The sequence below is a fragment of the Anomalospiza imberbis genome, chromosome 6 (genome assembly GCF_031753505.1).
Source record: "Anomalospiza imberbis isolate Cuckoo-Finch-1a 21T00152 chromosome 6, ASM3175350v1, whole genome shotgun sequence".
Classification (NCBI taxonomy): domain Eukaryota; kingdom Metazoa; phylum Chordata; class Aves; order Passeriformes; family Viduidae; genus Anomalospiza; species Anomalospiza imberbis.
The window spans coordinates 2,027,287-2,041,529 of NC_089686.1; the positions used below are offsets into that span (position 1 = coordinate 2,027,287).

Consider the following 14,243-nt stretch of genomic DNA (forward strand, 5'->3'; position numbering starts at 1 on the left):
CAGGGCTGAAGGAGGCCTTGGATATGCACAGGAGAAAATGAAAATATGGTGTTTGTGTGCCTGTGGTTGGCTTTAAAAGGCAAAATAAATCTGGCAGTGTGAGAATTCACCCTCTGTTCTCACACAGGATGTGAGGAGGAAAAAACCTGCAGAAACACTCATGGATGGGGCAGAGCCGTGCCCTGTTTGTACAGCAAGAGGCAAAGTCACAGTGTCTCACACTGAAGGAAGGGAAGGACCTTGAGGATTTCTTCCTTAGCTGGAAGCAAAGAATTGCTGACTGAATTCCAACCTTTGAAATATGAGAATTAAAGCCATTCAGTATTTCTCATTTGCACTCACCTGGAAGTGGAGAGCCACAGCAGGTTTGGCCATTAAGCTGTTAAAATGCTCATGAAATTGTGGAGATAGAATATCCTGGGACAAGGTTTCATATGGATCAAAGGCTTGCTCCTAAATAAAAACAGAATTACACACAGAAGTGAAGGAGCCAAACTATTTCTGTCCCAGCTGCTACAATAATTCCCTTTAGTGAGCTGATGGAACTTTTCAAGAAAATACTGATTTTACAAAATAAATATTGAGTAAACCACAATCTTATTTCACTTCCAGCTTTTAAATGCCCAGAATTTTCTTGGAATTCCTAGACCTCCCCATCTTTATGGCCAACACAAAGTTTGTTGTACTGAAGCAGTGGGAACCAAGAGGAGTTTTTCCTTTTCACCCCATTTCACATGGAATGGAAATTTTACCCCTTTGTCCATAAAAATGGACAATGTGGAAACTTGGGACACTTTTCCAGGGAAAATATCTCATTTGGGACAGAGCAACCAGGCTCAGGGGAAAGTCTTCAAGTGCCATCAAGGGTTTAGATGCAAAAATTATGGTTCTGTTTGGAGTATGCAGCTGTGATTCCACAGGAGCAGCTGCAGCAGGATGGGATGGAAACCTGGAGGCACAGGGATCCCACAGGAATCATTTCTGGCTGCAGGGATCCCACAGGAATCATTTCTGGCTGCAGGGATCCCACAGGAATCATTCCTGGCTGCAGGGATCCCACAGGAATCATTCCTGGCTGTGCAGGGATCCCACAGGAATCATTCCTGGCTGTACAGGGATCCCACAGGAATCATTCCTGGCTGTGCAGGAATCCCACAGGAATCATTCCTGGCTGCAGGGATCGCACAGGAATCATTCCTGGCTGTGCAGGAATCCCACAGGAATCATTCCTGGCTGTACAGGGATCTCACAGGAATAATTTCTGGCTGTACAGGAATCCCACAGGAATCATTCCTGGCTGTGCAGGAATCCCACAGGAATCATTCCTGGCTGCAGGGATCCCACAGGAATCATTTCTGGCTGCAGGGATCCCACAGGAATCATTCCTGGCTGTGCAGGGATCCCACAGGAATCATTCCTGGCTGTGCAGGGATCCCACAGGAATCATTCCTGGCTGCAGGGATCCCACAGGAATCATTCCTGGCTGTACAGGAATCCCACAGGAATCATTTCTGGCTGCAGGGATCCCACAGGAATAATTTCTGGCTGCAGGGATCCCACAGGAATCATTCCTGGCTGCAGCAATCCCACAGGAATCATTTCTGGCTGCAGGGATCCCACAGGAATCATTCCTGGCTGCAGGGATCCCACAGGAATCATTCCTGGCTGCAGGGATCCCACAGGAATAATTTCTGGCTCCACAGGAATAATTTCTGACTGCAGGAATCCCACAGGAATAATTTCTGGTTGTAGGAATCTTTTCTGGCTGTATAGGGATTCCTGCAGGAATAATTTCTGGCTGTACAGGAATCCCACAGGAATCATTTCTTGCTGTACAGGAATAGTTTCTGGTTGCAGGAATAATTTCTGGATGTACAGGAATCATTTCTGGCTGTACAGGAATCCCACAGGAATCATTTCTTGCTGTACAGGAATAGTTTCTGGTTGCAGGAATAATTTCTGGCTGTACAGGAATCATTTCTGACTGTACAAGAATAATTTCTGGCTGTGCAGGAATCACCTCTGGCTGTGCAGGAATCACCTCTGGCTGTGCAGGAATCCCTGCAGGAGCCATTTCTGGCTGCAGGGATCATTTCTGGCTCCCAGCTGGGCTGTGCCAGGGCCTGTCAGGCTGATCCCAGTCCCTGCAGGGACTGATTCACTCCTGAGTCACTGCTGGGATCAGCACATCCCTCTTTTCACCCCAGTGCTTGCCAGGCTGCTGGATTTGGGAATGCCAACCCCACAAAAGGCTTGTTTGAACATTGGTGAAGTCTCAAGTCACAGTGGAATCCACAGTGCAAATCCACTGCAGGAGTCAGGCCAGCATTTCCTGACTCTGTGCTGTCTTCTGGAATTATTTTAAATTTTTACTGCATTTAAAAGTGGTTTTAGTTTCTTCCGCTTAGATTCAATCAGAATTTTTATGTTTTGGGTTTGCTTTATGAACATGAGATTAAAATGAACTGCATTAGGGATCTTCCTAAAGAGATTAATTATTTAAAAAGGGGTTTATGCTTACAAGGCAGCAAAAGAGACTGAAACATGGAATTCTGGAAGACTGAAATCGATGGCTTTGGGCTGAAGGAGGGCAGGGTTAGATGGGATACTGGGAATTCTTCCCTGGGCTGGGCTGGAATTGCCAGAGCAGCTGTGGCTGCCCCTGCATCCCTGGCAGTGCCCAGGGCCAGGCTGGAGCAGCCTGGGACAGTGGAAGTGTCCCTGCCAGGGCAGGGGTGGGGTGGGATGGGATTTAAGGTCTCTTCCAACCCAATCCATTCTGGGATTCTACGGAAGCATCACCCTGATGTCCCTGAAAATGATCTCAGGCAGGATATGGCCCTGGACTGGTGTTTGCCCATTTCACCCCCTCGCCGTGTGCACTGCTGCTCACCTTTATTCCTTTGTGGATACTTAAAACTCCTCTTACGGAAACACAAACACCAGAAAACAAATTTACAATCGACTGACAATCCCCTTGTTTTATCAGCTGCCTTGTGAAGATCCCTTCAGAAGCCCTCTGCCCTGTTCTCAACCACCCATCTCCCAATTCTGGGTGTCAGTTTCTGAATTTCCTCCACACCAGCAAATAATATTTTATTTTCCCCATACACAAGATCAGTGTTTTATTTTCCCCACACTTCCTTATCTCAAAACCACTACAATATTTATGTTTTTAAACCTTCCAGGGAGCTGATGCAGAAAAAACAGACAAAGCAGGAAGATTCCAGCTTGCAAGGGTTGTTTGGTTTTAATTATCCTTCCCCAAAGCTGAAGGACCTTTTTAATGGAAACCCTAAATGAACAAGGCTGGCAGTGAGATAAGCAGAGCAAATAAACACTTCACTTTCATATCTCTCTGTAATGATTCCTTTTGCAAACACTGACAGAACGATGATCTCACCCTGTGAGATGATCACATCAACAGCTCGCTTATTAAGCAGGTCTTGCCCCATATTAACTGAATTCATAAATTCAAATATATTACCTTCATAAAAAGCTTGGAAAAATAATCTGGACTTCATTTCTTCTTCAACTTTTTCAGTGAATGAAAAATCAGATGAGATTTTCACTCATTGAAAAGGATTTGTTTCCATTAAAGCACTGGATGACACAGAGAAGCTTTTGTAATAAAATCAGATTTTTTTTTTCCAGGATAATGCTGCACTATTTCAAATTTAAGGGTTTTTTTATAGTTTCAACATCATAACTACTTTAATCCATTGATCAAACACTTCTCCTTATCATTATAAAGCAATTATGCTTCAATAACTGCTAAGACTTGGTCAACTGGACTTTCCTACATGAGTGGTTTATTGAAGCAATGCCAAGAAAACTTTATCTTTTTGAGTGGCACTTGTGCCCAAAAATCACTATTTTTTACAGCCACAAAAATGTAAAAATTCTTCAGGTGCTGCTGGGGTGTTCGTGCAATCCTCAGATCTTAAAAATGGAAGATATATAAAAGTAAAATATAAAGTTAATACAAAAAAAATTTAATTAATATAAATATATGAAAATATATTAAAAATATATAAATGTAAACAAAAAGTTTAATTTTAAAAATAAACATCATAATTTTTGGATTAAAAATTTGCCATTTACCACATGGTTCAGTTGATGAATTCTCTGTCACATCAGAACAGTTAATTTCCTCTCTTATAGTGGTTTACTTGATTGCTCTCACGTTTTAGGGCCGAAAATTGGGATTAATACACATCCCAAAGAAAGCAGATTCCATTTAAGCCATGTCCAATGACAGCAAAACTTCCACCCCTACCTTGGTCATCCTCTCCAAGAGTTTTCTCCCCAGACAATTAAAATTGTGTGGTTTATTCTAAGCTGAATTGTCCTCTTGCCTCTCAGATGCTGCTTTTTCCCTGCGCACCTCCCTGCTGGATGCCAGAGTAATTTTGCACCTATTTTCAGGAATTCTGACTCAACTGAGCTCTAGCCCTCTTCAGCTTTGTGACTCCCTTCTGTATTTCTGAATAGAAATATTTAAGAACAATAGTAATATGACAATAATATTAAATGAAATATATCAAACTTATTATATAGCAACATATTATTAATAATAAATAATGCTAATATTAATAATTAATAGGTAATATTAATATGTTATGTCTGAAATATATTGTTTTAATGCAATAAATAGATTAAAGTATAATAATATTTAAGAATATTTAATAGAATAATATGGAGTATTTAAGAATTTTTAAAAAATTTCCTTCCAGTATTTCAGCGCCCATTCGAAACGAACTGAGAAAATAATGAATAACCTTCCAGCAGGAGCCACACCCAATCCCGGTGCAGTGTTTTTCCTTATTCCTGCTCTTTAATACCCCCTTCAGAGCTCAGGGGTATCACCAGCCCTTCTGTACAGTCCTGAGCCACAAACTGCTGCTCTGGCACTTCGCTCCTTCCCGGAGTCCCTGAAGAGATGTCCCGTTCCAGATGTCAAACAATGCACGTGGATGAAAACCCTGTGCCATGGTTTTGCATGGGAGACATTTAGGGAAGCGATGCCAAGTTCCCCAGGAGAACTGAAGAAAAGACTGCTCGAGAGGTGGCAAACTGACTGAAATTTTAGGTTTTGTTTCTTTACGTTGTCAGTGGGAGAGAAAAGGTTGTGGGGGGAGGAGAAGCGTTCTGGAAGTTTTATTCTGATTCTTATTACTCTTTCTTTTAGTTACTGGCAATACATTTTTTCTTTATACCCTTTTAAGGGTTTGAGCCTGCTTTGTTTTTCTGCTAACCCCACCTGCAGCAGGGAGTGAGTGCACTGGGGATTGGCCAGCACTGAACCCTCCACACTCCTTGGGGCATTGGCTGGGAAATCTCAAAACTGGCGAAATCTCAAATTGGCAAACCAAAACCACTACACCCTGTTTTGAGTGATTTAATAAAAACAAACCTAAAAAAAACCCCTTAAACCAACCAAATTGAACACCAAACCTCTGCCAGGTCCTCAAAGCAGCTGCCAGCCAGAGGGTGAGGGCTGCTTTCATCTGTCATTTCCACAGTGTCCTCAATCAATCCCAAAAGCTTCACTGTCAGCTCGTGGATGTCTGAAATGTTGCTGAAAATCACATCAATGTCCTGCAAACACAAAACATGGCTGAATCCTGGCTGGGAGATTTGTTTGGAGCACGTAAATATTGGAGTGGGTTTTGTCTGAACCAAGAGGTCAATGGAGAGGTGTTGAATCTTAACTTCTTTTTGCCAGGGTCGGGATTAAATGCTCGAGATGGAATTTCTTGTTGGGACTCAGATGTGTGTTAGTTTTTATCTCTGTTACATTCTCACAAACCCTGAGTTCTGCAGCCCTTCACTCCAGCAAACTAAACATGGAGCCCATCTCTCTCTGTACAAGGCCTTTTGGGGATAAACTGTCCAATTAAGAAATGACACCTCAATTATTTTCACTTTTAACCCAATAACCACCAACCCCTGCCCCGCAATGGAGACTTTTTTATCCAGTGACACAAAACCACCCAAACCCATGGAGAAGAAGGTGAAGAAGGATCAGCCTCCACCCTAAAACCTCCATCTTGCTTTACATATATATTACTATATTCTAAACCCTTAAACTCTGAGTTTCCCACCCTGTGACATCACACACTTCTATTCAAACTCCACACCCACAATCCCAGTTCTGCCATTCCATTCTGGAAGCTTCTCCACGGCCTCAGGTCAAATGCAGAGTTCTCTTGGGGGTCAGAGTCTGTCAGCACAGAAAGTCTGAAATTCTCAGTAACCAGATTTCCAACAGAGAAGAGCCATAAAAAGCAAGGAAAAGTTAAAATCTGTGGTCTTCCCAGTCCTCCAGGCTCCCCTGAGCACATCCAGCCTTGCCCAATTTTCAGAGCATCCTTCCCAGGAGCTGCTGTGCTGCCAGGACAGGCTGGGATCTGGACAGGCACTCCTGGCCTTTCCTGCTCTCACTGCTCCCTCTGCTCCTTCTTGTCCCACAGAACACAGCAGGAAGGAGGTGATTTACAGGAGGAATTTACAGCAGCTCCAAGCTCAGATCCTCTAAACCACAGGTGCAGCTAAAGCAGCTCCTGGGAATGGAGCAGGAATTGGCAGCTTCCTTCCCAAATTCTAACTGTAGATTTTCAATTCCCCACACTCACTGAGGGAGCCCCTTCCCCAGTTCAGTGTCCTGGATTCCTCCTCCGACCCCTCTGAATTCCCTGCTCGGAAGTTTCTCTGCCCCAACCTCCCACTGACCTCCTGCCAGTGCCCAGAGCATGGCAACCCTCTTGTGGGAACATGAAATCCTGAAATTTCCTATACCCATTCCCAAAAGAATATTCCTCAGCTCCCAAACATGGCTCCCTTCTCCTCCCATCATCTTCAGTGGAATTGTACCCCCACATCTGCACAATTCCATCAGCTCCTAAGGACTCCCACACCCAGCTAGGATGGGAATGGCTCCTGCTGCCTCTTTTTAACCTGCTGGTACCACCTAAAAATCCCAGTTCAGGTTCTGCTGGCCTGTCCCCTTCTCCCTGTCCCACAGGAAGGATCCACCAATCCTTCCTTATCCCTTCTGAGAACAGAATTTCACACAGACAACGTCGATCAAATATTTCAATCATTTCTCAAGCAGAGGTTCCCTTCACAGTTAGAGAATCCACAGCCAAGGGCTGTTTTAACTGGAATTTCTACAGATAAGGAGTAGCCTGTAAAAGTCAGTTCAAGCATTCACTGCACATGCAGGTAGATGACTTAATTCTCGTCTTAAGCAAACGTGAAACTATTCCCTACCATGACCAAAATAATCCAGCTACTGCTGGCATCTGACAGGGAATTGTGTCCATTAAGCTGCACTGCCATTACTGGCAATTCCCCCACTGGATTTCACACACAGACAACACTCATTATTCACTGACAGACCACAAATCAAATGGGATTTCACCTCCAACACAGTTAATGCAAAATGGGTAAGTTCTGGCTGCTAATGGAGCAATTAGCGTTGCTGATCAATAAAGGACTCACATGAGGTGTGAAGAGTCTCCTGTTGGACAGAAAAGCTTCCCGAAATACTTTGATGATCAGGTTCAGCTCCCTCAGGTACTGCCTTTCTTCTGCAATCTCATTTCTCACCAGGTCGTAGTAGTTGAGCTCCCCAGAAGAGGAGGGCTCATCCTCACACAGGGAAACCAACCCAATCTCATCCTGATCAAACATATCCATCAAAACCTGCCAAAGAAATCCAGAGAGTTACACCCAGCCAGATCTTCACACGTGGCTCCAGCTCAGCTATTTCAATGTGTTCAGAGAAATCCCTGGAGTTTTTAATACAATCCTTGCTGTGTTCACTTTCACAAGGGAGTAATATTTCAACTTTGGCAGCAGGAGGCTGCAGCAGTTGCCAAAGCCATTTTTCCCCTTGGAAGTGAGCACGACCTAGAAAACAAGTTACAATTCATGCAGAATCAACTTGGAAAACAAGGAATCTTGCATAAGCCTTGGACAAAACCTCCTGCTGAAGATAAAACCGAGCAAAAATGTTTCTCATTTTAATGGGCATGAAAACTAAAGGTCTTCTCTGTGTTAAGAAGGAGAGCTGCCACGACAAAGTGACATCAGGAGGGTGTGACAGCAGAGAAATAAAGGACAACATCATTTTCTGGCCTTACACTGCTTGCAAAGACTCCTGCTGTTCCAAAATTTATGCAGGCTCAACTTAAATTTCTGCTGTGACAGATCTGTCTTGAGCAAGGAGAGAAGCTTTGCCTCTGACTTAAATTTTTGCTGTGACGGGTCTGGCATGAACAAGGAGAGAAGCTCTGCCTTTGAGTAAAACCAGGCTCTCCCTCTAATCCTCCTTTGAACACACCTTCCAGATCAAACAAAATTGAACAAATCACCTCTAAATACTGTTTTAAACCCACCCCCTTACCTTATCAGCACACATTGATACTTTAATGTCCTGCTGGGAGATCTCAAAGTGTCGGATATTGAAAACATAATTTCCAGCCAGCTTTAAAATGTCAGCTGAGATGTATTCCAAGACAGCCACAATATAGAGAGAGACATGGTAATCCACCTTGTAGCCCAGGACCTCCTGCAAAGTGAAAACAAGAGAAAACAAATGGTATTTATTCCAGAAATTCATCTGGAATGACAATAAGCACATTGAATTTTCTGAAATGGATTTTGTCTGTGGTGATAATTTACAGTAATGGAACACCCAGGGCTGAGGAAATCAACTGGAAAATGGACCAGCTGCCTGGAAGGAGATGCTTGTAAATACTTGTGTTGTTTTTCAGTATTTTAAGAGAGGAAAAGCGACAGAACTTGAAATAATCCCTCCTCTAAAAATGACAGTCCTAAAAATAGATTCATTTAAGGAAGGGACTTCAGTGGAATTACTCCTGTACTTAAATTTCTATCTCTCTGCTTATTGCAGGACTCTGACCCTAATGTGGACTCTTGAGGACAAAGTGGGTTTCACTTTCAAGGAATCATGGAATGGTTTGGGTGGGAAGGGACCTTAAAGATCATCTCTTCCACCCCTGCCACACCAAGTGAGCACTCTGCACTCCCTAAAATAATGGAACTTTACTAATGGAAGTCTGAAGAGACAAAAACCAGGATGAATGTAGCACATTATCTTTGGGAACATGCTCCATGTCCTGCACAGCTTGCACCACGCAGCTTTTCACCTGCTAATAAATGCAGGTGACTCCGTGCATTTGAATAAGGCAGACTTGTTCTCATTATGTGTTGGTGCATCCTCTAAAAATCAGATTCTGGGCACGTTTTCACACTTCTAAACCAGATTTCACCATGGAACACCAGTGGTGTTTAGGAAGATCTTATTTAATGCTGCTTCCTCTCTTGATATCCCTCCCCCTCTCATTAACCCTCAGGAACTGAGATGTGCATGTGAACACAGCCAGGAAACCTGAAAAAGTGCTTTAATTTCTGCTTATGCTCCAATAAAGTTTTCTCAACAGCTGGAAACACCTCTGCAGATCTCTTGATTTTTAAGCCCAAGGCAGCAGTGACATTCAGCAGTGACTGAAAGGACACTGACACATCTTGGTTGACAGTACACAAGGAACAGGATCTGCTTGTTCCCCCTTCCTCTGTTTTGGCTTCTGCAGCATTTTGAAACAAATAAAGGCATCAAAGCCGTGCTGCTCAAGTAGGGAAGGTATTTCAGTTTTGTTTATGTTAAAAACTAACTAATCCTATTTCAAAGTAGAGTAATGGATTAACACACTGATGTCTTGAATGGGATGAATTTAAGGATTTGCTTTTATTACACGCTGCAATAAATTCAGCTTTATGGTGATTCTTTACCCCCTCTGCCAAGAAAAGAAACTTTTTAATTTCATACAAATTAAAGAAATACATTAAAGGTCATGCTGGGGGGCAGGAAAGGTGAGAGGTACCTTCAGTAAGGGATGGATTTTGTCCACAGGGAGCAGGAGGGGGTTCCTTCTTTTCCGTTTCTCGATGGCCGACTGAGCATCAGCGATGGCCCACTTGTCTATGGGGTGGGGAAACGTCTTCTGAACCCGCTCCTGCCCAACACAGACAGCACTGAGACCAACCACAGCCACCAGAGAGGTTTAAATAAAACAGCACAGCAAATTACTTGCCCTCCAGGACAGGCAATTATCCTCCTCCACAGTGTTTGCAACACGTTTTCCTAATTGTTCTCTCCTTACTCAACTCAGCTTCTCTCTTTACAGCAATCCTGAACAAGCTCCCTTCCCTGAGCACCAAGAACTCCTTCAAATCTCCTAAAACACGTGATCTTTTCAAGAGCAGCAAGGAGGTTTCAGTCTCCACTTCCAGTGGAAAATGTTCCTGCCATGACAGGGAGCTGGATATGGATGGTCCTTAAGATCCCTTCCAACCCAGACTACTCTGTGAGACCAGGATCCCAAAATATAGACACCACCAGGAAATACTGAACAGTTTGCAGCCTCCAAAAAAAACCCCAAGTTGATATTGTTCCTATTTGATAATAGTGTAACTTGCCCTACATCAGATCAAGTTTATGGCAGGAATTAAAAGCTGAAGGATGAGCTGGAAAAAAAAAAAAAAGGTGAAATATTTGTGTCCCTCTGATTAAAAGAATTTTGCACATATTCTAAGACTTAACAGGAGGCCCTAACAGAGAAGCAGATTTGCTCAGAGGCAGCTTTTAAAGCTTTGCAGGTGGCCATTTAATGCCCAGCTTTCTGATCAGCTCCCAGGCTGATAGAGGGTGACATTCCCACCTGGAAAGCAGCCCTCAAATGACCCTTCCTTGGGATCCTACCAGGAGATCCTCCCAAAAATGGGGCTAAGGTGGCATTCAGCCATCCTTCAGCTTAGAGTCATGGAGCTCCAGACTGGAAGGGACTTCAATCCCACCCAGTGCCACCCCTGCCATGGCAGAGACACCTCCCACTGTCCCTGGCTCTGGGAATTCCACCCCAGCCAGGAATTCCCTCCCAGTATCCAACCTAACTCAGGCCTCCTGTGCTCCAACACTGCTTCCCACTGTTGCCTTTGGGAACAATTTGAAGGGCTGCTTCTGTTTATAAAACATTTTTAATTTGAGATTTTTAGACCTTGGTCCTGCAAATACGTAAGGACAACATCTTGGACCAACAGTTCCATTAGCTCCAGGCTGTTATGTAAATATCTTATGATAATCTTCAGAGATCCCAGCTCTCATGTTTTCTTTCCCTTTACACCTAAAACCAGCTGAGGAGCACATCCAATACCAACAGCTATTAAGGATCTATTACATTTTGCTTTTAATTTAGTGATATAATAATCTTAATTCATCAGTATTAAAAAACCCCATAAATTAATAATTAATGTTGAATAAAGGGCATCAAATAAAAACCAAAAACCTTTTGGGCAATTATTGTGCCAATACATACTTATATATATTTGTTTATTTACTTATTTATAGAAAATTATTTATACATATAAAAATATACGATCATATATATTATATTAAAATATATATATACATTTACCTCTATATAAAATATTCTTTCATTTCCATGACACACATATATAATTTATATTAATACAGACATATAATAATTGTAATACACATATGATTTTATATATATATATATATATATATAGATATAGATATATATAGATATATATCTCTCTAATATATATATATATATAAAAATAATTATTTTAATTTTCACAACAGACACAGAGAAGCAATCCCATACAAAGTTATCATTTTGGATGAGACTGAAAATCCTGGGCCTACAGACTGATGTAAAATTAATGCTCTACAAAGCTCTGTTGGGGTCCAGCCACATGGAAGCATTTTCTCCCTCCAGACTCCATCAAGCCCTCATTTTGGAATGATGACACAAAAGCTGACAGCTGCAGTAATACAAGAGCCTCAGTGAGGCAAATAAAGTCCCAGGAACATCCAACTGGAGTCCCTCAGCTGCACAATCCAGGCCTGACAACAGTAACCTTTCACTGAAATATTTAATTTTTTTTCCTGAATATAGATGTCAAAAAAGTAGGAAAAATTCTTAAATCCGTTGTGAAGTTAACAGCAAAGAATCCTTCAAAGCATTTTGCATTTATAGAAATATTGCTGAAAGGAAAAATTCCCACAATTTCTATCCTGAAGCCCTGGGTTAGAAAATGAGTTTCCAGTTAAATCTGCTTTTAAAATCTCAATAAAATCAGAGAATCCCCGAATAGTTTGGGTTGGAAGGGACCTTAAGGATCATTTAGTTCCAATCGCTGCCACGGGACACCTTCCACTATCCCAGTTTGCTGCTCCAAACCGCATCCAACCTGGCCTTGGGCCCTTCCAGGGATCCACAAAGACGTGTTAGGAAGCTCTGGGCTTCCCACCTGCATTGCCCAAAACATCCCAAATAATTTCAGCAATTCTGGAGGCACAGCCTTGTTTCTCCAGCCCCCAGTCCTACCTCCACATCCTGCACGGTGCGTGGCTGGGCGATGCACAGTTTGTTCAGCAGCTGCAGGATCAGCTCCTCGATGTAGTACAGGGAATCCTCCTTTGCTGACAGGTTGGGGTGAACCTGCTGCTGCACCTGGCCAAAGGAATTCCAAGAATTAGGATCTTTTTTCATGGAAAGCTGGGCCTAAAAACGAATCCCAGCAAAAGCAGGATAACTCAGGATTGCAGTGCTGCAAATTCACACTCTTTTCATACTTCTCACAAGTTTCCCTCTGGAGTTAAGGTGGTAATTCCTGTTCCTGCCAAGCTGGCACCTCGGTGGAATTCCAAACTCTGTGTTTTGCCTTTATGGTGGGAAGGAGTGTCAAGGCAAGGCAGATTTCTGCCAGCACTGGAGTGAAACCATCCCTGTGGGCACCTCTGAGTTACTCACGCCCTGAAGGAGGAACTGCACTGCCGTTCCCAACCCTGACCGTGAGTGAGGGATGGAGTCCCTGCCTGTGGCAGCAGCTCTCCCTGCCTGGACACTGAACAGAGCAGCAGCACAGACCCACCAGGGAGGAGCAAGGAAGAGCTGCCTCCCACCCCTCTCCAAGGCAAGGCAGGACGATTCCTTTCATCCCACTTCATGGAGATTAAGCCCAGCTTTGGTTTCCCAGGCTTAACTAGACCAGACAGCCCAAAACAGGCAACCTCAGCATGTGCCTGTGGTTTGGTTGGTTTGATGTTGGGTTTTTCTGGGGGGTTCTTTTGCGAGGGGAAACTTTCTTGGAGTAGTTTTGTGCTAGGAAAAGGAGATGCACAGGATTTTTTTGGTTTTTAGTTTTTTGTTTTATTGTTATTTTATTAAAACCTTAGTACGTTGTATGGACTAGACTTTGTATGTATGAAAAGAGTATAAAAATGGTTAACAATTTTGTGTTATAAGGCTTTTAAAGCCTAATCAAAAATTAAGTTGTTTAATTAAGAAGTGATACCTAGATTATCTTTTTTAACTTAATAACTGATTCTTAAAGACTTGTACTGTGGATTTTTTTACTTGATTACAAGATATTATTTAAACCCATGAAGCAGGAAGAAAAAGGAACACGAGACAATGTACTTTCTATTTTGTCTTCATTTATAACATATTAAAAATCTTAAAACTTGAATTTCTCACTTAAGTGACACACTATGCCACTTTCTATAATCTATTCCACACTTTTGTGGTCTCTAGTTTATTTTGAGGCTTTGGAGGCCTTCTCCATGAATGAGGGTCAAAGTCAGTGCTTCCCTGGGAGTCAGAACCCCTCAGGGCAGACAGAAATATTCCCCTTGCCCTGGCTTCCCACAGTGCCCATACAAAAAGGGCTACAGTTAACTCATCCTGGGTCAGCAGGGCTCTTTTTCTACTAAAAATCCCCCCAGTCAAACCACCCCACCTTAAAAAGAAAAATAAAGAAAGCTCTCAGGGGTTGGTCTCCATACTCAGTTTTCCCTGGCAGCCTCTCAATCAGGAAAGTGCTCACTAGATCTCAAACTATAGCCAAAAGATTCGTGAGGAAGACAATCCAGGGAAATTCCCTCCTCTCCCCATACAAATTCCATGTAAATCACCCCAAAAAAGTCATGTGACACACTGACTTTGGTATTCACGGGACAAATGGGGCAGCAGCTCCTTGGGACAAGACAGAAACATCTCTGGGTTGAATTCTGATGCTCTGAAATAAAGGTACAGCCCCTTCCAAAGCCCAGGGAGCAGTTCCCAAAAACTGGGGGGCTCTGAGGCCTTCCTCCAAATTAAGGAGAATCCCAGAATGGTCTGGGT

The 14,243-nt window shown here is 42.9% G+C and overlaps 1 protein-coding gene across 1 annotated transcript in view; it reads right to left on the bottom strand.

The window, feature by feature from the left end:
• The window catches only part of SOS2 (SOS Ras/Rho guanine nucleotide exchange factor 2), a 48,913-nt gene that overhangs the window by 22,723 nt on the left and 11,947 nt on the right, over positions 1–14,243 (bottom strand). Inside the window, exons 2-7 of the mRNA XM_068192049.1 lie at positions 12,444–12,569; positions 9,915–10,046; positions 8,414–8,578; positions 7,507–7,710; positions 5,458–5,601; positions 343–453 (exon numbers count right to left, since the gene is read on the bottom strand). Of these exons, the coding sequence (XP_068048150.1) occupies positions 343–453; positions 5,458–5,601; positions 7,507–7,710; positions 8,414–8,578; positions 9,915–10,046; positions 12,444–12,569 (882 nt within the window). The remainder of the gene's footprint in view (positions 1–342; positions 454–5,457; positions 5,602–7,506; positions 7,711–8,413; positions 8,579–9,914; positions 10,047–12,443; positions 12,570–14,243) is intronic.